This window comes from Camellia sinensis, chromosome 2, assembly GCF_055761805.1.
Source record: "Camellia sinensis isolate YWXY chromosome 2, ASM5576180v1, whole genome shotgun sequence".
Taxonomy (NCBI): domain Eukaryota; kingdom Viridiplantae; phylum Streptophyta; class Magnoliopsida; order Ericales; family Theaceae; genus Camellia; species Camellia sinensis.
Window position 1 is genome coordinate 183,059,131 of NC_138962.1, and position 21,014 is coordinate 183,080,144.

General features: G+C 36.1%; 1 protein-coding gene across 1 annotated transcript; it reads left to right on the forward strand.

Annotated features, from left to right (window-relative positions):
• The first annotated feature begins 5,287 nt into the window (after positions 1 to 5,287).
• COX10 (cytochrome c oxidase 10) lies at positions 5,288 to 20,038 on the forward strand. Its single transcript, XM_028239408.2, has 7 exons — positions 5,288 to 5,774; positions 6,859 to 6,988; positions 9,138 to 9,275; positions 9,400 to 9,533; positions 10,470 to 10,595; positions 11,120 to 11,223; positions 19,434 to 20,038. Exons 1-7 carry the CDS (start codon positions 5,302 to 5,304, stop codon positions 19,817 to 19,819), a joined length of 1,491 nt encoding a protein of 496 aa, XP_028095209.2. The 5' UTR covers positions 5,288 to 5,301; the 3' UTR covers positions 19,820 to 20,038.
• The last annotated feature ends 976 nt before the right edge of the window (positions 20,039 to 21,014 follow it).

Sequence of the window (21,014 nt, forward strand, 5' to 3'; positions counted from 1 at the left end):
ATCAAATGGTACAAGTTGATATTTAGTATGTTTGTATGAAAAATATAAGATTTAATTTTGTCATTTTTTTTAAAAATCAAATTAAATAGCTTTTGAATAAAAAAAAAAGTAATGAAATAGTTTTGATAATGCATGGTTTTCTTATATGTATTTATTATTGGTATTTGATAATTTACTTGATAATCTTTTATTTATGTTGAGTTGGGTTATTATTTAAAAAAAAAATGTTAACAAGTTGTTGCATTATGTTCAAAATTTATAAAAATTTAATCTGCCAAATCAATTTGTATCTGTCCGCCAATACACATCCGTCAATTCAACGGACGGATGCGGATTGATTTTTTTCAATCTGACGGACGGACGGATGATGAATTAAAGATTCCTCGGTCGCAACTGAATCACAAACACCCCCAATTCTAACATAAAAGATTTGTCTGTAACTCTCTCATAAATATGAAGATTTAATATATATATATATATATATATAGACTATATATAGATAAATGAATATTTTTAACTTCTATTTTGTTTGGTTTTTATCAACTTTTTACTTGTGGAAGCGACACCATCTTAGCAGAGTTCATATTATTGTATTAATAATTACAAAAATACTACATTCTTTTATACACCACCTTTAAAAGTTTGATAAATTAAAATTTGACATTTATCAGACATATCATCAAAATGATTTTTAAAGATAATAAATTAAATATCTCAATATTTTTCTAATAATTATGATTGTGTCACATAATATGATAAATTAATAAAACATATAAAATAAATTATTAAAAATAACAAAAACCATGGTAACAAGTATTTGTTTAACAACAATTTAATATTATATTATTAAATTTTAGTTTTTAGTTTTATAAATCAACGGATAAGGGGTCACTGTTGTGCTAAAAGTATAGCAGTGACTGTGATGCCTTCATTTGAGGTGTATTATGGCCTTATTTTTATAATTCAAACCGCTTCTTTTGTAGAGTTTATTAAGTATTTCATGCCTACCAAAAATCATATTAATCGGATATTAATAACTATATGATCGAATTGCATATTGTTTATACTATTTCTTAAAAAAAAACTTATTATTTATTTTTTGGTTATCGATCATATAGTTGTTGATATCCGATTAATATGATTTTCGGTAGGCATAAAATACTTAACAAAACCTACAAAGTAAAACGGTTTGAATTATGAAAATAAGGCCATAATATACCTTAAATAGAAGCACTACAATTAATGTTGTGCTTTTAACACATCAGTGACCTCCTTTCCGAAATCAACACCTTCATTTCCTTCCCCATCGAAATAGTGAAGAGACTTTTTATATATTGGTAGGTGGCGCAGCTATTCTCCGTTAATTTGTCTGGCAATATTTAAAAATAACAATGGTACAGACTACTAAATTTTTATCACTAATATCATCATTGATGATGTGGCAAGTAAAACAAAAAAAAAAAAACTAAAACTAAGACACAAAACACATGTGGCAGTGGGTGGGACCCACTACCACATCTTAGTGCAACCATTAATTAGTAGTTTGCATCATTTTTCATTTAAAAAATGGAAGTTTATCAATAAATTTTTTTTAAGTATTTATATTTTAATTAATTCATAATATATTTTTATATTTTTTTAATAAATCTTATTATTTAGACATTTGATTTATGAAATCTTAATTCTCATATTTAAGGTATTTTGTGAACAATTTTCTTTTATAAATATTTTTTGAACGCTTAACAATTTGGTGATGTAAATATTCATATTTGACAGTGTGAATGTTCACATCATGAAAATTTACATTTTTAATGTGAATATTATTAAGAGTGGTATTTTGGTAAGTATGTCACCTATAAGATTTATTGGAATATAATAAAATAATTTAGATTTAGTAGAATATAAGTAAATGAAAATAAATTTATGAATAAATGCTCCTCAAAAAATTCATAGATTTGTTTTGCTTTCATTAATTTTTTTAAAAAGAAATTGTATAAAAAATTATTTACTTTTCAAATCTGTTTATTCTAAAAATATTTAAAAAATATATATATATTTTTTTAAAATTCAAAATTGTTTACTAATAACAAAAAAAGGGAATTTTTTATTTTTTTTTGCGTTTTTTATTTTTTTTATAGTAGAACTTACGGCCATGTTTGTTTCGCGGATTAGATTGGATGAGATTGTTAGTGAAGAGATTATTAATGTGAGGATTGTTAATGGGTGAATTAAATAAAAGTGTGTTTGTTTTGATGATAGTATGGGAGATGGTTAGTGATGGAATTGTTAAATTATTTTTATATAAAATAAATAAATACATTATTTCTATATTAAAAAAAATTAAAACAAATATTAAAACAAACAGGTGCACTTGGTCAAAAAAAATAAAAATAGTTTTTTTTTTTTTTATAGAAAATAGACTCAATCCCCTCATTGTTTTCCTAATCCCACCCAAAATTCACCCAAAGGGGGATTAGCAAGCCGCTTCAAGTAGCAATCTCCATCTACAAGGAAGCCACCAAACAAGGGTTAGTGGAACCCACTTTCTTACTACTCCAATCTCATTCCCAAATCTTCCAAATAAACATGACTTAAAAGTAAAAGTTTTCCTCTAAAAATATATACTAAAAATAACAAAATTTAAAAAAAATAAAAAATAAGGTTAATTTACACTTACCTCTTTTTAATGTTTGAACAAAATATGACAACTTCTATACTATTAATATAATCACGTCAACCTTTTTTAATAAAATTAAATTGACAGAAATTAATATACACGATGTAAATACATAAGAATAAATAAAAAAATCTATTTTAATATAAAATAGATAATAATTTTTAAAAAAAATTTAATATAATTATATCAAAATTATGAGATTTATTATTAAAATTATAAAATTTCTTGCAATTGTGTCTGTTGATTTATGTCCTGTCGCTGAGTCACCAAGGAGTGGTGTTACATGCACTAATTAGTGTACCAATACTAGTTATAATATCATTATTGAACTCACTCATTATGCAAATTACAAATACTAAAAATATCTTAAATTATGCCACATCATCAATTGGTACACTAGTTAGTGTACTGATTAATACATATAGCATTAGTCGTCACGAAGCTCATCTTATATGAACTGAGAAATGCTAAGTGTACAAAAGATTTGGGCCCTGTTTGTTTTTAGATGTAGAATGGAAGGGATTCATAGTGAGGGGATTAAGTAAAATTGTATTTGTTTTGATGATAATTGTTAGTGTAGGAATTGTTAAATTATTTTTATATAAAATAATAAAACAAATAACAAAATACAAAAAATTAAACATTAATGTTAAAAAAAAAAAGCCCAACATTCAAAAATAAAAAATAAAAAAAAATTCTAATTCCCTTACTATTTTTCTAATACCACCTCCACCTCTTCTATCCGAATTCCCCTTCCACCCTCTATCCTAATCCCCTCCTCCATCTCAATCATTTCCCCAAATCTACAAATAAACACAGCACTAAATGGGTCCCACCTCCATCTTAATCCCATACTACCCTCTACATCCCAAAACAAACGGGCCTTTGGTGTGCATAATACACAACTCTCTTAGAGCGTCTCGAACGTTTATTTTTTTTTATTTTTAATTAAATTTGAATAAAATTTTTATTTAATATTGCGTGTTTTAATGGAAAAATTTTGAATTTTTATCAAAGTATTGGTTGAACGGGAGGATAACTAGACGGATGTTCGACCGCTCAACTGGTTTAATGTAAATTGACCATAATCTGTAGGACAAATTTGCAAGAAAGAAGGTGTCTAAGAAGATGTTTGGGAGGATGTCCGATCATACGATCATCTATAAATTTAATAAAATGCTCAAGATATCTTAATTTAATAAAAAATTTAGACATTTTAAAGATAATATTAATTTAATGTTAAACTTTTTTAATTAAATTTAAATTTAATAAAAAATAATTAATTAATTAAAAATAATTAAAATTTTTTAATTAAATTTAATAAAATATAAATAAATAATTAAATTTAATAAAATATAAATAAATAATTAAAAATAAGGGCGATGCACCAATAAATCCCAAATCTTTATCTTATGATCCATTTGGTCCTATGTTTTATCTTATGATCCAATTAGTCCCAAACTAATGTTAATGACAAAATAACCAATGTTACACTATGTTTTACGCTTTTTAGTAAGGATAAATTAAGAAAAACCCAACATGGTATTGACTGAAATGCCCAAAACTCTATAAAAATTTGTTTTCCCATCAACAAAACATAATCAAAAACATCAACAACATCAAACATTAAAACATCAAACATCATCAAACACATCAACAACATCAAACATCACAACATCATGAACATTGAACATCAACGTCAGAACATTAGGAGCAAACATCGTGAAAAATTACACATCGCACTAGCTCCGTCAGCCTCTTCATCAAAGACCAAGTCATCAATCTTCATCAAAGCATCAAAGCAGCGTGAATCAAAACAAGCACAACTCCAATCAAGACCAAAAACAGTATATTGGCGGTGGCGTGAGTCAACAAGAGGAGAAGGATTGTGAGAACCGGTAGTACGATGAGCACAAAGTTGAATCGAGTCGGATCCGATCTATGTGACGTGTATCATTGCAATTTTTCGAAACTGGGAAATAGATCCCTCTTTCCTCTCGCACATCTGTTTCAGAAACAGATCTCAGATCTGGAACAACTATTTGTCTTGCTTCAACATGTGGAGAGTGTTATGAGTCAAACCATTCGCGGCTGTTTCAGATCTCAAATCTGAGGCGATTCCGAAGGAGGAACTCTGGTTTGGAAGTGAAAATGGGCTAGAACCTTGCGATCTGGCAATGGCTTCAACAGCAATTCCTCTAAGAACTCTTCCCATTCTTCTTCTTGTGGTTCGTACCCTATGGATTCGGACGCAAAGCAAGGAATGAATAACAACGACAGAGAGATCATCGACCGTGGACGGGCCATTTCGCTACAAACCCTCCTCCGCCATGGAAGCCTCGGAAAAACTCATCTGGTTTAAGATCTGGCCAGTTATTGATGTAAAAGGGTATTGATGTAAAAATAAATGGAATCAAATCACACCCTCAAAATCTGACAATACATTAGGACTAAATGGTATACAAGAAAATTTAAGGGACTAAATAGTTTAACTTTTTTTAGGATAGGATTTATAGGTAATTTTTCCTAAAAATAATTAAACTTTTTTAATTAAATTTAAATTTAATAAAAAATAAATAAATAAATAAGCGTCGAAGACGGTCTTACATGAAAATGTGTCCCACATGAGCCCCACCCTCGTGACGATTGTACATTCTGCGCACCAAACCGTCATTGTTCATGTGAACTCCTTCGATCTGCTCTCTCTCTCTCTCTCTCTCTGCAAATCTGCCAATCTGAAGATGCTGAGAAACTCAGTGAGTTTCTCTTCAAAAGTCCTCACCTCCTCAAACCCTAACTCCAAATCAACCTTTCTCTTCCCAGGCATTTCCACCACCTACTATGGCATCGAGAGATCACTCTCTCACTCTCAATTCTATTCTACCACCGCCACCTCACCTTCTTCCTCCTCTCCCGATTCTCTCAAACTAGGGTTTCCCAAACTCGATCCTGTTCGATCCTCGGGCTTTACCTCTTCAGCCGCCGCAATCGATGCGTCTCCGTTGGCTGCTGCGTCGGTGTCGAGGGCTAGGGATGTGGTGGACTTGGCTCGTCATTACGGACGGTGTTATTGGGAGCTCTCCAAGGCTCGCCTCAGGTTAGGATTATTGGATGATTTCAGTCTGTGTTTGAATTTTGATTCAGATTTTGATTTTGATTTCTCTCAACTGATGGAAATGTAGAATATTCACTACAAAATATTGACTAGGGGGACTTGTTTGATTAGCAGGATTAATAGTGAGGGGATTAACAATCCATGAGATTGTAGGCTTGGTTATCCAGATGGATGGATTAGTGAGATACATAATTCCCTGAAATAGAAATATATAATCCCAATTATATGTATGTTTTGGGTTATTAGTTGTACGATTAAAAAATTCATCATTTTTGTTGGATAGGATGACCATTGGAATCTAATCCGGATAAATAAAATTTGCAACCAAACAGTGGTATTGTATACTGTAGTTTGCCCAATCAAACAAGCCCTAAGTTGTTAGGCTGTGAGGTACAACTGTAGAAAAATAAGATAATCTTTTTGGCATATAATGACAACTCTAATTGAAAGGCTTAATTAGGATTCCGTTATTATTATTTTGTTTTTTTGGGTGTCAAGATTTGGATGCACCTTGGAATCAAACTGTATTGAAAGAAATGGCGCCCCGGAATTTTGATTCCAGGGCGACTCTGTGTGAGAGGAATTCTTATTTTGAACAATATGTGATGACCTTTGTTTATGAACAAGTGTTCAACGGATGCCTTGCCCAACAAAAATAAATAAATAAATAACAAAATAGGTTAGTTTCACGAAATGGTATAGCAGACCCAGACATCAATGATTATAGGGCTAACTATTGTACGTCTAATAGGATCGGACAAGGCTAGACCTACTAAGCAACATAAGTGAAATGCATTTTCAATGACTAATTGATATAATATTTCTCATTCAATTGCATTGGTACGAAAAAAAAATCCTCTTCTTGTGGTCCTGCTGTAAACTCTTATTGTCTCTTTAATATCTTTAAGTTGGCTGGAAGCTTCTATGAATAGACAAGCTAGAGTACCTTGGGAGTGAGGGGGAGATTTTTGGGGTTCTGATAATTGCCAGTTGTGGTTATATAACCTATGTGGAAATTTAAAGTAATTAAGAGCACAATCTGATATTTTTTCCACATTCTCTTCAGCATGCTTGTTGTTGCTACTTCTGGGACCGGATATGTTCTTGGGAGTGGCAATGCCATTGATTATGTGGGGCTCTGTTGCACCTGTGCTGGTACCATGATGGTTGCAGCATCTGCTAACTCCTTAAATCAGGTTTTTAAATGATCTACTTGAGAATTTTTTGTTTAATTTGTTTTACAATTGAAAGTTCTATGTTATTGAATGGTATCTTTATTTGTCAGTTTCTTTTATTTATTATTTCATTTAATTTAGCGCCAAAGATGCCAACACTTTGGCAAAGGTATGTCTTACATATTGTACCCGACCCTTGTGTTTTCTTTCACTAAAATGGGTTTGAATCGAAAATTTTATAGCTACTATAACCATAGTTGTTGAATCAAGATTTGAATTGTGAGTCAAAATTTTTTTCTTCTTCTTCTTCTCTTTAAAATTTGCAAATGGATACTGAGTTTTTATTGCAATGTAGTATATCGAAGATTCTCAATGAAGTGATGTACATAAAAAGAATATATATTATAAAATAAAAGTATAGGATATAGTAATGCAAGCCTTTTTTGTGACGTAATCACATCATTTCATGAGTAAAGGGCTAGACAGAATAACATAATTGATTAGTTGTTGATATTGGTTACTTTATTTCATGGGTAAGCTATTAACAAGTGTCACTTTATTGTCTTTAAACAACAAGACATCTTTCTTTCTTTACCTTAATTGCGAACTGGCTGGTTGTGAGATATGTTTGAACTGTATAGCCTGCATGATATTTAGTTTCACCCATCCATTTATTTGTGTGTGTGTGTGTGTGTGTGTGTGTGTGAGAGAGAGAGAGAGAGAGAGAGAGAGAGAGAGAGAAGAAGAAGAAGAAGAAGAAGAAGAAGAAGAATCCAATTTAAGCTCTCCTCAAAGTTGACTCCTAACTCTAGGATCATTGGAACTATAATGGCCATGAGGCCTCGTTTGGGAACAGGCTAATTTAGTAACTTTTTGGCTATTTGGCTAAAAAGGTAGGTAAAAAAACCTTGTATGTTTGGGATGACTTTTTGGCTAATTACGAAAAGATGTGCAAAAAGTAGAGAGAAAAGAGAATCTTTGACTTTTTGGTATGGGTTGTTGGCTTTTTGGCTAATTTAGTAACTTTTTGGCTAATTGGCTAAAATAGCCTCTTGCCAAACGATGTTGGATCTATTTTTGAACTATCCTATTCCCTTTACATGTGGATTCCATATAAATTTTTTAACATTACTTCTTAAAATGTACAACTGTAATTGACCAAATTCTGAACTGAAACAACAAATGTTGAGCAATTTTGTGTGATTAATTAAAATTAATGCATTAAAATCTGCCTCTTGCTGCAAAAGGACCCTTCATAATACATAAAATAACAAAAGGAGGAAGAACATTCCAACATTGTAAACCATACAGAAAGTGTCCATGTTTTGAGATTTGGTCATGTCGTGCAATTCTTTGAAATCTTTGTACTAGTGGTCTAAATAACATAGTAGAATAGGCTGCAAATATTATCAAATGACTCTAATGAGCATAATTTTTGGTTGATCTATGTGTTCAAAGTTGTATCTTTATAAGTTAATAATTGTAATGAAAGGGGCCATTGGAGGTTTGCCCGGTCGTTAACTTCAGGGCCTTAGGATTAGTCGAGGTTCGTACAAGTTGGCCCAGACATCTAGTTATCAAAATATAAAATAACTGTAATGAAAAATCTTATTTGTTGTTCTCCTTGCTCCACATTTTGATTGCCGATGTTTTAGAAGGACTTCCTATCCTTGCTTGTTATATTGCATAAACAATCTTCCATGTTTCATACTATTTCTAGCTTCCCGTTGTTGGTGCAGCATTTCCTCCTTTGTTATGTTCTCTCTTTTTTTTTAACATAAAAATTTCTATTTGGTTGAGTTTTTAGAACTTGTTTTTTGATTTTTGAAAATTGAGAAACTAGTTTGACAAAAATAAACACCAAAACAATATTTTGGGTTCTCAAAAATTATTTTTTCCCCAAAAAAGAGAGCCATATGAAAATAATGAGTTTTTTTTTTTTAATTTTTTGATTTTTTTTTTCAGAAAACATGTTCTGAAAACTCAACCAAACAGTGCTTGTCATCCATAAAAGGATTGAGGAGATGGAAGAAAAAGAAGTGAAGCATTTCTTATCTTTTACTGCTACTTATGAGCTTCAATCTGTCTGGATATTCAGCATGGACTGAACTTGTTTGATTTCTTGAGCTGATAGACATTGAACTGGTTTTCATGGACATTGTTGGATTAGGTGTTTGAAATAAATAACGATGCCAAGATGAAGAGAACAAGGCAAAGACCACTGCCTTCAGGGCGTATTACTGTACCTCATGCAGTCAGCTGGGCATCATCCGTTGGTGCTGCTGGCACTGCTTTGTTGGCATGCGAGGTGGATGAATAATTTCACTATCTATGTTCTTGCTATTTGTCAATTATTTGAATTGCTTCTGTCCTAATGTTTAATATTCTACTTATAGAGGACTGATGTTGCTTTTATGACAAGGTTTTTGCAGGCTAATATGTTGGCAGCTGGGCTTGCAGCTTCTAATCTGTTTTTATATGCATTTGTATACACTCCTTTAAAGCAAATACACCCAGTAAATACATGGGTTGGAGCTGTTGTTGGTGCTATTCCTCCCCTTCTTGGGTAACTTTCTGTTTGGATATCTTTGGCTTCTTTGTTTGGCTTATAGGTTTTCCCTACTTTTTTTTTTCTTAATGGTGGTGACAGTACATGATTTAGTCAACATTTCCAGTTTCCATTTAGTCCAAATCAAATTCATGCTATAGTTTTTCCTTTTGCAAGGGATTATGTCTTGGTTCTTTGTGAAGTGAAGAGACATTTTACTAGGTCCAAATCATGGTTTAGGATGGAATTCCATATCCTTGGTCAAAAAATCTTTTGCCAGAGAATTTTTAATTAGCACTGTTGTATGCGGGTTTTACGATTCCACATTGATTGCATCATTTAGTGATCATGGTACCTCCTTAAAAATTGCATGTGAGGAAAGAGATTATGGTGGTGAAACTACATGCAAATAGAATGTAATTACTTCAACATCTAAAACTTTATTTAACATTGTTAAATTCAAATGATAGCAATGCTGAATGTGTATCTTTTAATCTACTACATTTTTGTTAAGCACATTGTGCACATTTTAGACTTAGGACCTCTCTATGTAATCCATTCGTAGTTCATCTCTACAGTTATATATCCAACAGGGATAACTCCCTTTCTTAGTGGACTCTTGCTATGTGTGTGAGCTGATATTGAATGAAGGAGCTTACCAGAATGGGTGATTGCTCATAAAATAAAATTGAAGGTTTGATTATGAGGATTTGATATACTGCCATTTTTCAATCATGCATGAAGTTTCGTTTCTCCATCAAAATAGGAAGGTATCTTGATTGAAAGCTAATCCTTTTTAGTAGATCTTTCTAAATTGGCTTTGTTAATTGCTTTGGTATTTCTAAACACTGACCAACTCAATTTTCTGAATGTGTGACACACATACCTCATTTACAGCCATTGGCTCATTCTCAATGTGGCATGCTAATTCTTATTTGTTTCTGTATTCTTTAGGTGGGTTGCGGCTTCTGGTCAAGTTACACTCAATGGAATGATTCTCCCAGCTGCCCTCTATTTTTGGCAAATACCTCATTTCATGGCCCTTGCATACTTGTGTCGTGACGATTATGCTGCTGGAGGGTATGTATGCGAGGTTCTGTTTGAAATTTGAATTTGTAAAACCTCGTTTTTTTGTCATCCTTGTTGTCAAAGTCAGTCCAATTGTTGTGGAGTCAGCCGCACAGATATTACTTCAATTGTCCAACTGGATTAGGAGAGATTATTTGCACGGAGAATCTTCATATAGCTGATATTCATGTACACCATATTGTGCCCTATATTTATGATTGGCTTAAAACTAACAATTGGAAAATTTTCAACTTGGGGCTGTGCGACATATTACATGGTGACATCATCCTCACTATCTTTTACTACAAATGCTATTGATGATGTATATGCAGTACATCTGGTGAAAAGATTGTGATAAAGTACATTGCTATTCATACTAGGGTTTTCAAAAAGTCGAAAGGAAAATTTTATTCTGAGTAGATGTTTTATGCAGCTGGTGTGATTGCTTTCTGCATGTGAGTCATGACAATGGCATCCTGAAGCAGTTCCCTTGGGTGTCTTTCCTTCTTTTTATTTTTTTCTTGCTTTGTTTTCAGGTTTAGGATGTTCTCTCTTGCTGATGCTTCTGGCCGAAGAACTGCATTGGTGGCTTTGAGGAACTGCCTGTATCTAATTCCTTTGGGATACTTGGCCTATGATTGTGAGTCACTCTCTTTAGAAATCGTACATGCATAGTTTCTCATTCTGCTTTTTTTTTTCCCCCCATGGCAACTTTCATTATCAGCCATTCCTGAATTTTTCAGGTTTTTGAGTTGTAATGAAATTGAATAATGCAAAGATTGTATGTTGCACTTCGAAGGAGGAAATTTAACTAGACATTTGGAGATGATGATGCACCCTGTTATGTTTGAAACATCCTTTAAACTATCTAATGTTTTTTATGACTTAATAAACAACGGTGATTCAGACCATGGTCACATTTCTGTGTCATTAGTCGGAGTTCTGTTACTGTACTGTCTAGATATCAGAAGCAATGTTTTGTACTGAGGGAATTCTTTCATGCTTTCTGTGTCTTCTGTAAAGGTTTCTGGCTGAATAATATGAGAAATAGAAACTACATTGCTGACCTTCCTTAATTAAAATCCTGTCAAGTGACATAGCAGCTAATGGGACATCTTCTAACATCAAGTTTACCATTTTGGTGAGCCATAAAAATTGATTGAAACATGTATCTGGTGGTTTCCTAATCTTTTTCAGTTTTAAGAAATTAAACATCAATTTGTACTTGGTGAGCCCGTAGAGTTTTATTAGGGTTGAGGGGTTTAGACCCATTGTATTATTCTCTTTCTACTAAAAGAAAAGGAGGAAAAAATGTTAGATATTTCTTTGTTTGTTCATAATGTTTCCAGTACAACAACTCTATATAGTTTGTATCTTGTATACTACTTAGTGTTTTTCCTCCATGAGCTATTCTTATGCTTCCTTATTCCATCCCAACCCCGAAAAAATAGTGTAACAGTGATACCATCCCATATGGTGTCACCGGCCAATAAAAAACTGCAAATGTAATTAAGTGGTCAACCCTGGTCTCCCACTAACCCAACAATGTTGTGGTCTCTACCGCAAATCAACCATGCTCATCGGATGGTGATACTGCCATGCGGTATCACTGTTACATCCAATATTTACTCACCCCCCCCCCCCCCCCCCAAAAAAAAAAAAAAAAAAAAAATGGAGTGCTAACTTAGCTCATTGTGGGAGCACATCAAATCAAAATTGTGACCCAACTGCAGTGGTTGGTGATGACAAAGTTTGCATGATACTATTTCATATTTGTTTGAGGTTTAGTGATTCTGCTTGCAAGATTTAAGTTGCTCTTGAACTTGTAGATTCATCTCTGTAAAACTTTAGTAGTTGGTCAGGTTGTTAGATATATCAATCCATGAGTTCTGATTAAGTTGTTTGAGGCCATAAAATGACCCTTTTCAACAATGTCAGTTGCCTAACTTTCAGTCTTGATCTGAAAGGTTTTCAGATTGGGCTGAAGAGAAGAGATCACATATTGGCAATCAGAAGTGAGGGAGAGAGGGGAGGTTGGGAAGAGAGAGATACATGAGGAGATACAGTGATCGTGTGTTTGATCTGAAGATTGAGCAGGAGGTAATTATTGTTCAGGTCGATGAGAGATCACACGTGGAGGTTGTGGAAATCATAGAAAGGAATAGGTACCGCAGTTTCACATTGAAACTTGATTTGGGAGGGGTTTTCTGGGCATCACAGGCTATCAAAGATGCTGGAACCATGAGTGCCATGAGGCAGTTCTTCAGAAAGTATACGAATAGTTCGGCTGTTTTCTATCTTCAGTGTTATTCAAATAGGAGAGGTGAGTTTGTGGAGTTATCCAAGTGGGTTGCTGGGATAAGGACATCAAACATTATCATTCCAGCAGGAGTCAATCGGGGGTGGAAGGATGTGGCTTGGTTACTTGAAACAATCCTATTTGGTACAAGGCAGAACAACCGTGTTAGAGGTGATGAAGGTAAGAAGGTAGGTAAGGAGACAAGACATGTAGCCATGGCAAAGGATCTTCGCAATGATGTTTAGCCGAATGGGGCCAATAAGGAGGCTGACACAGAGGAAATGAGTCAGCAAATGAAAACAGGGGCAAACAAAGGCTGGTCGTATGCGAAGGTTCTCAAGCTTCCATCATCAGGTTCGTTAACAGATGTTTCTTCGTTCGTACTCCATTAGGTGGTGGTGGTGTGTGAGAGAGCAGATTTCTTCATAGGGTGGGAGCAAATTGAGAAGGAATTATGTAAATCTTACAAGATATCTATCAAGCTTCGTCCCTTTCAGTTGAATCAAGCTCTGTTTTTCACCAAGACCGAGGAAATGGCTGCGTTCTATGGGAATAAAGGTTGGTAGTTTTTTGATAAGGGTATTGCAGTATTGTTGGAGGGGTGGTCAGAAGAGAAGCATAGGAGATCTACTGTGATTGCCTCTTATGGAGGCTAGATTGCTATTTGTGATTTGCCATTTAATTTATGGAATATCAGGATTTTTTAACAAATTGGGGCGAAATGTGGAGGGCTCTTAGAAGTGGACAACAGAACCAAGAATTTTGAAAATCTTTTTGAGGCAAGATTGAAGGTGAGAGGATCGGCTTCTAGGTTTTTACCATCAACTGTGGAGATTTCGACGGCTCATGGAGCAATCACTGTGCGAGTGAAGGCAATTTCGAAGTCTTTCATATGAAGGGAGGGTCATTAGCAATGGAATTTCCGACGAGAGGTTCCATCGGAACTTGGCGCCAGAGGTGAGGGAGATGACGAGACTGAGGGGACAGTCGGGACATGTGGATGTCTGGTTCTCAAGGAAGTTGGGGTTCACGAAGAGGCTTTTCTGTTCGACAGAGAGAATGTTAACGACGAGGGGAGGTCAAGGGTTGGGCAAGAGTGTATTGAACATGGGCTTGCTGTTTAGGGTCCCAGATCACGAAAGGTTATTATAGGTGAAGATGGGCTGTTGAGTGAACTTGGGCCTAGGCCAGTTTTGGGCCTTTCTTTTGTATCACTTACAGACCAGGTTGGTGATGATGAGAGTATTCATTTGGGCCTCATTAGCACTCGTCATTTGGGTCAAGGTTTGAACCAGGTGGGTGATGGCCCATTGGCTAACAAAAAAAAAATTATAATTTGAATTACGATGGGCCTAAATCAGACCAAATGGGTAGTTCTATTCCAGGTTCGGATCTAGGGCTTTGTCGGGTAAAGGAGACGATGGGTGCTCTCGATGGGGAGAACGACTGTATACAGACAACGAACCAGGTGGATGATAGGCATGAAGGTAACGACTGTCGGCGACAAAAGGATAAGAAGGTCGGGGCCGAGCAGGTTCCGACTCCGCTGGTTGGGTTAAACCTGAATGAAATTCATTTGGGTTTGGCCAATGTGGTCGATCGCTCCACAGGTCAATTTCTTCAGATTGAGCGACCCATTGGTGTTAATGGTTTAGCTGAAGATGATGATGTAGCAATTGAGTTTTTACCTGGTGTTGACAGCATGATTCATGAAGTGGAAGGGGGCATTTGCGATCCACAAGGGGTGCTCCAGGCATTGGAAGGATATGGCTCTCATGATAGTTTTGATGAATCTCTAGGTCCAAACGAGGAAGCTGATGCTTATTCGGAAGAGGAGAGGGCTGATGATTTTGACTTGAATCTCAATTGGTTATACCATGGAGAGGAGGTACCATTTTCTTCTTGTATTAAGCACACTGGGGGATTTGAGGGTGTGGCAGTCTTTAATTCTTGTGAATAGGTTGGTGACTCTATTGACAGGGACAACATGAATCCTTCACTTCATCCTCATCTTCAGAGTCCTGATTCTGTGTCAGTTAGGAGGAGGGGGAGGGGGAGGGGGAGGGGGAGGGGGGGGGAAGAGTCATTATTGGGCCCTTGTTTCTTACAATCTACCAGAATGGTTTCTAACAAGAATGATAATGTCTCTATTACATGAGAATAGGACTTCTACCAGTGGCAGCTTGAACCCACAGCTAAACAATATGGATACTAATAGGACTGATCTTTCGAGGGAGGAGTCTCCTAATCATAGGTTTCAAAGGAACACTTTTAGTGGCAACGATGGTGCTGAGTCTGAAATGTGGTTGAGGAAAATGAGTAAGTATGTGTCTTTTCCTTTGGACGAGGATGATGTGCCTCACTTTGCATAGTTACTTGAGACTCTTGGGTTGGCACTAGTCAGGAACACTGGGAAGAAGTCTCGGTCTAGGAGGGTGGGGATTCCATCTAGGGGGGATGGAAGACAAAGAGGGTCGGGCCTAAGAAAAGGGATGAGGGAATTAAGAAACCTTGAAAGTGGCGTCAATTATGAGGGCGGGGAAAAGTGGCAAGGGGTGATGATGGTTCTCGATGAAGATCTTTAGTTGGAATGTTCGAGGACTACGGTCTTGTAAGAAAATGGCGGTAGTTAACGAGGTTTTGAAAATTCAACAACCAGATATAGTAATGTTTCAAGAGACAAAGTGTGAGGAGTGTGATAGGTTTTTTATTAGAAGTGTTTGGGGGACTCGATTTAGGAGATGGGCTGTATTGCCTTCTAGGTGGAGATCAGGGGGAATTTTGATTATGTGGGATGAGAGAGTTGTATCGAAGTGTGAGATAGTTGTCGGGGTATTTTCATTGTCTATTAGGTTTAGGAATAGGGATAGTAAGGAATGGTGGCTGACAGAGGTGTATGGTCCTAATAGATCTAGGAATCGATGGGAGTGGTGGGATGAGTTGGGCTTTGTTCCCCTTATTGGTGTGTGGGTGGGGATTTTAATGTGGTTGGGCAGGTTTTGGAAGAACTAAATAGGGTTTCCACAAATAGGAATATGCGGGACTTTTTATTCTTTTATCAAGGAGTGTGAGTTGATTGATCTTCCCTTGAGTAATGCGCGATTCACATGGTCTAATCTTCAGGAAAATCGGGTGTGTTGTAGGTTGGATAGGTTCTTTCATACTTTAGGGTGGGAGGAGTTGTTTTCGGATGTAAGGCAAGAGGTAGGGCCCAGAGTTGTGTCAGATCATTGTCCTGTGATCCTTAAGAGCTGTCCTTTTAGATGGGGTCCAACCCCATTCAGATTTGAGAATATGTGGTTGGAAAATCGAGCTTTCAAGGCATTCTTTAAGGAGTGGTGGGAAAATGCTCGTGTCCATGGGTGGTAGGGCTTTAAGTTTATGCGAAAGTTGAGAGGAGTCAAGGAAAATCTTAAAGTTTGGAAACGTGAAGTTTTTGGGGATATGGTTCAGATGAAAGCGGGATTAGTTCGTGAGATTTGGGAGTTAGATGTGAAGGAGGCGGGGGAGGGTTTATCTCAAACGTTAGGGTATAGGAGGTCAATGTTAAGAATGAAGTTGGAAGAGATCATTTTTAGAGAGCAAATTTTTTGGGGGTCAGAGCTAAGTTGAAATGGGCTAGAAAGGGTGATACCAATTCTAGATTTTATCATAGAGTTGCATCGGGGAAGCGGAAGAAGAGTTCTATTAAAAATTTGGATGTGGCTCTAGGTGAGGTTGTGTGTAAGGAGGAACTTATTGTCAAGGAAATTTTTAATTTTTATTCAAATCTATAATCTGATGGGGGTGTGGATCGTCCAGGGATTGGAGACATTAATTGGGTTCCAGTGGATTTAGCGACTGCTAGTTGGCTGGAAAGGCCCGTCGATGAAGATGAGGTGAGACAGGCTGTATTTGAGTGCGACAGAGATAAGGCTCCAGGCTCAGATTGTTTTTCAATGGCAGTATTTCAGGATTGTTGGGAAATTGTAAAAAGGGATCTTATGAGGGTATTTGCTGAGTTCTTTGAGAGTGGGAAGGTTAATTTGTGTACCAATGCATCCTTCATTTGTCTAATTCCCAAGAAGGAGAAGTCGGTCAAGATTGGAGATTTTAGACCCATTAGCTTGGTCACATCTCTTTATAAGATTTTAGCTAAAGTGCTTTTTAGGAGACTAAGAGTTGTCCTGGGGGGAACTATTTCTTCGGCACAAGGTGCGTTCGTGCAGGGTCGGCAGATTTTGGATGTAGTCTTGGTGGCTAACAAGGTTGTGGAGGAGTATAGGGGACTACGTAAGGAGGGTATTGTATTTAAGGTAGACTTTGAGAAGGCGTATGACCATGTTGATTGGGGCTTTGTGGATTTTGTTTTGGAAAGGAAGGGGTTTGGCGTTAGATGGAGAAAGTGGATTTGAGGGTGCTTGTCGTCATGCAATATGGCAATCATTGTGAATGACAAGGCGGGGGATTTTTTTCAAGCATCTAGGGGTCTAAGATAGGGTGATCCTTTATCATCATTTTTGTTCATTTTAGTTGCTGGTGTGTTGGGTTGGATTATTGGTTTAGCTAAAGATAAGGGTGTCATTGAGGGGTTTGTGGTGGGAAGGGATAGGATAGGCGTTACTCATTTACAATTTGCGGATGATACTATATTCTTCTCATCAAAGGAGGAAAATAAGGTGGGGAGTTTGCTAAAGATTCTGAGAATTTTTGAAATAGTGTCGGGCCTCAAGGTCAATCTTAGCAAGAGCAGTGTTGTGGGTATTAATTTGGACGATAGTCATGTGCATAGGATGGCGGTTATGTTGGGATGTTCAATTGATTCCTTTCCTCTCAAATATCTTGGGCTTCCGTTGGGAGGAGATCCTAGATTGGCGTCTTTTTGGGAACTTGTTCTTGTCAAAATTGGGAAAAGATTGGAGGGATGAAAGTGTGTTTTGTTGTCTAAGGGAGGGAGGTATACGTTGGTACAATTCGTATTAGGATCTGTTCCTATTTATTTCCTGTCCCTTTTCAAAATTCCGGTTAGCATTGCAAGAAAGATTGAGAAACTAATGAGGGATTTTCTTTGTGAAGGGTGTGATGAGGGTAAAGGGGTTCATTTGCTTAGGTGGGACATTGTTTCTGTTTCTAGGACAAAAGGTGGCTTGGCTATAGGAAACATCGTTGCTAGGGATATTGCTTTCTTGAGCAAGTGGTTGTGGAGATTTCTTCTTGAAAGTGAATCGTTATGGTGTTCAGTTATTAAAAGCAAGTATGGAGTTCAATCCAATGGTAGGGATTCTAATGTGGCTAATAGAGGCAATTGTCGTTCATCGTGGAAATCCATTTCTCGTTTGTATCCTCTTGTGTCTAATTTTTTTTCATTCAAAGTGGGGAATGGGGAGAATGTTCGGATTTGGGAGGATGTTTGGCTAGAGGATATTTCGTTTGCTTGATCATTTCCCCTTCTTTACAGGTTGGTTCGTTCTTTGTTCTCCAAATGTGTCAATAGCATCGGTGGCTTGCTTTTCTATGGCACCCATCTCCTGGAATTTTGATCTCATTAGAAACTTGAATGATAGGGAGGCAGGGGAGTTGGCATCTTTGTTGGTAGTGCTTGAAGGGGTTCCTCTTTCTTCGTCTTGTGATAGTAGGGGGTGGAATCGTGATTCTTTAGGGGCCTTTTCATGTAAATCCTTTTTTGATAAGATTATTGATAATCCCTCGCTTCCCTTGTTCCCTTTTCATAAGAACATTTGAAAAGCGGGTATCCCTCATAAAGTGAAGTTTTTCATGTGGTCTTTGGCTCAAAAGAGTGTTATAACTAATGATGTTTTTCAGAGGAGAAGGCCTAATCACTCTCTATGCCCTCAATGGTGTGTGATGTGCAAGAGAAATTTGGAGGTAGCGGATCACCTTTTTCTTTATTGCCCGGTGGCTTCTGTATTATGGCAGCGTCTTTTCAGTTTATGTGATGTGCAGTGGGTTGCTCCATGGGAGTGTATGCATATGTCTCTTATTAGGTTTGACGGGTTTGGGAGTACCAAGAAAGCCAAAACAATGTGGATCAACATTGTTTTTGCTATTTTCTGGGTTATATGGTTGGAGAGAAATGCTTGAATCTTTGAAGGCAAGGAAGTAAGTGTAGAGGCTTTGTGGGATAGGGCGGAATATTTGGCCTCATTTTGGGCATTTGTATCTCCTCCTTCTAAAGGAGTCCCTTTGTTTTTGATCTCTAGAGATTGGGCTGCTGTTTGCCATCCTTAGGGTTTCGAGTTTTGCGGTTTTGTTTTGCTTTTTCGTCTTCTCTTTTTCTTTCTTTGTATGAGGACTTCTTGTCCTTTTTCTCTTTTCTGTTTTAATAAAATAAAATTTTGTTGTTGATAAAAAAAAAAAAAATGTTTTTAAACTTCATGTTGATCTGCCTGCCCCCCAACCCCAATGTTCTCTTTTCATTTTCCCTTTTTCCTTATTGATAGCCCAATAGGCAGCAATGGCATAGTTCGAATGATTTGTATTTATGATAACTTTGTGATTACTATAAATAATTCATTGCATCACACAATTTAAACATGAAAGTCTGTCTACAGGGGGTATAACTTCTGGATGGTTTTGTCTTGAATCAACACTCCTTGCTTTTGCAATCAGTGGAACAGCACTCTCATTTTACCTAAACCGGACAACAAAGAACGCTAGAAGAATGTTCCATGCTAGCCTTCTGTATCTTCCTGTATTCATGTCTGGGATGTTGTTACATCGGCTTCCTGATAACCAGCAGTTACTCGGGGAAGAAAATTCAGAGGGAATTACCATACAGTTGTCTTCCTCAGAAACTCTGGTACAAGAGATTGAAATTGCGAACTGTGAAAAAAAGGCGAAACATTCAGGTGTATGTGCTCAAGCACAGCCGCCCGTAGCATATGCTTCTGTTGCGCCGTTTCCGTTCTTGCCAGCTCCTACATATGCTATGCCTTGATATAGTTTACAGATTTTACTCCTCAATAATGATGGAAAAGCCATTTTGTATGTTCACTATGTTTGAAAATGCCATTTGCTGCATTTACATGTTTTTTTACCTGATCTGGGTTCAAATAAGTAGTGTTTAATTTGTTGATTTTGTTAGCTTTCAAGTTGTATCAGTTGTATGGAACCAGTTCAATTGAGTTATATAGTGAGAAGATACTGCATTTGACTATTTCAACATAGTGAAATGGTGTTTGAAAATTACTAAATGATTTGTTTATCGGGCGGACCATGACAGTCTATAGACAGGCCCCTCAAGCCTAAATTTTTTGTAAAATATACAATGATGTTTGACCCACTCAATTGTAACACTGCTGCAACTAAACCCTTCCAGCCCTTGTCAACTCCACTGCAGCCTCCCTCCGTCCACTGTCAAATGATGCACGAACTCAAGTTTGTCAACCTAAGTACTAGCAGAGGATTGTGTCTTTCATGATTCAAGTGAAATTTGTGTTGGGTGCAAGTTGTGCATATTGTAATTTATAAACTTGCACCCTATTGTTAATGAAAAAGCGAGAAAAATGAAATACAGTTATCAATTCATCCACATCACTACAATGCACTACCAATCCCACTGCCATATCTACTTCTCCAGCTGCCATCCAAGCCTTCTACTCTTACATTGCCGTTCCTACCTCTATTTCTAATGTGAACCCTTTCCGGGAAAGTCTAAACTCTCAATGCTCCCAAACAATAATATTGTGTTTGGTTAGGGGATTAGAGAATGGATTTGAAAAAGAAAATAGAAACGGTAGGTGAAATGTGAATAAAAAATACTTTTATTTCATTTAATTTTAAACATCTTTTCTTTTTTTCTTTTCAAATTTTTCGCCAAATCCTCCAACCAAACACAGCGTAAAAAAAAGCAATAAAGGATTTGTTTTGTCTGGTTTAAGTTTTGATATAAGAAAGTAAAAGAGGAAACAAATAGAAAAAAATAAATGAAATATTGGGAATGGAGGGATTTTTGTCCAAATTTTCATTTCTGTGAAAATTAGTTTTTGGATAATTGTATTTACAGTACAAAAGGGTCTACTTACATCATTTTTCTTATTATAACTTTTACCAAAAAAAAATTGAAATTTTGAATTTTTTTTTTCCCACCCTCACACTCGCAGCAACGCCAAATCTATCATCATCTTTTTCAA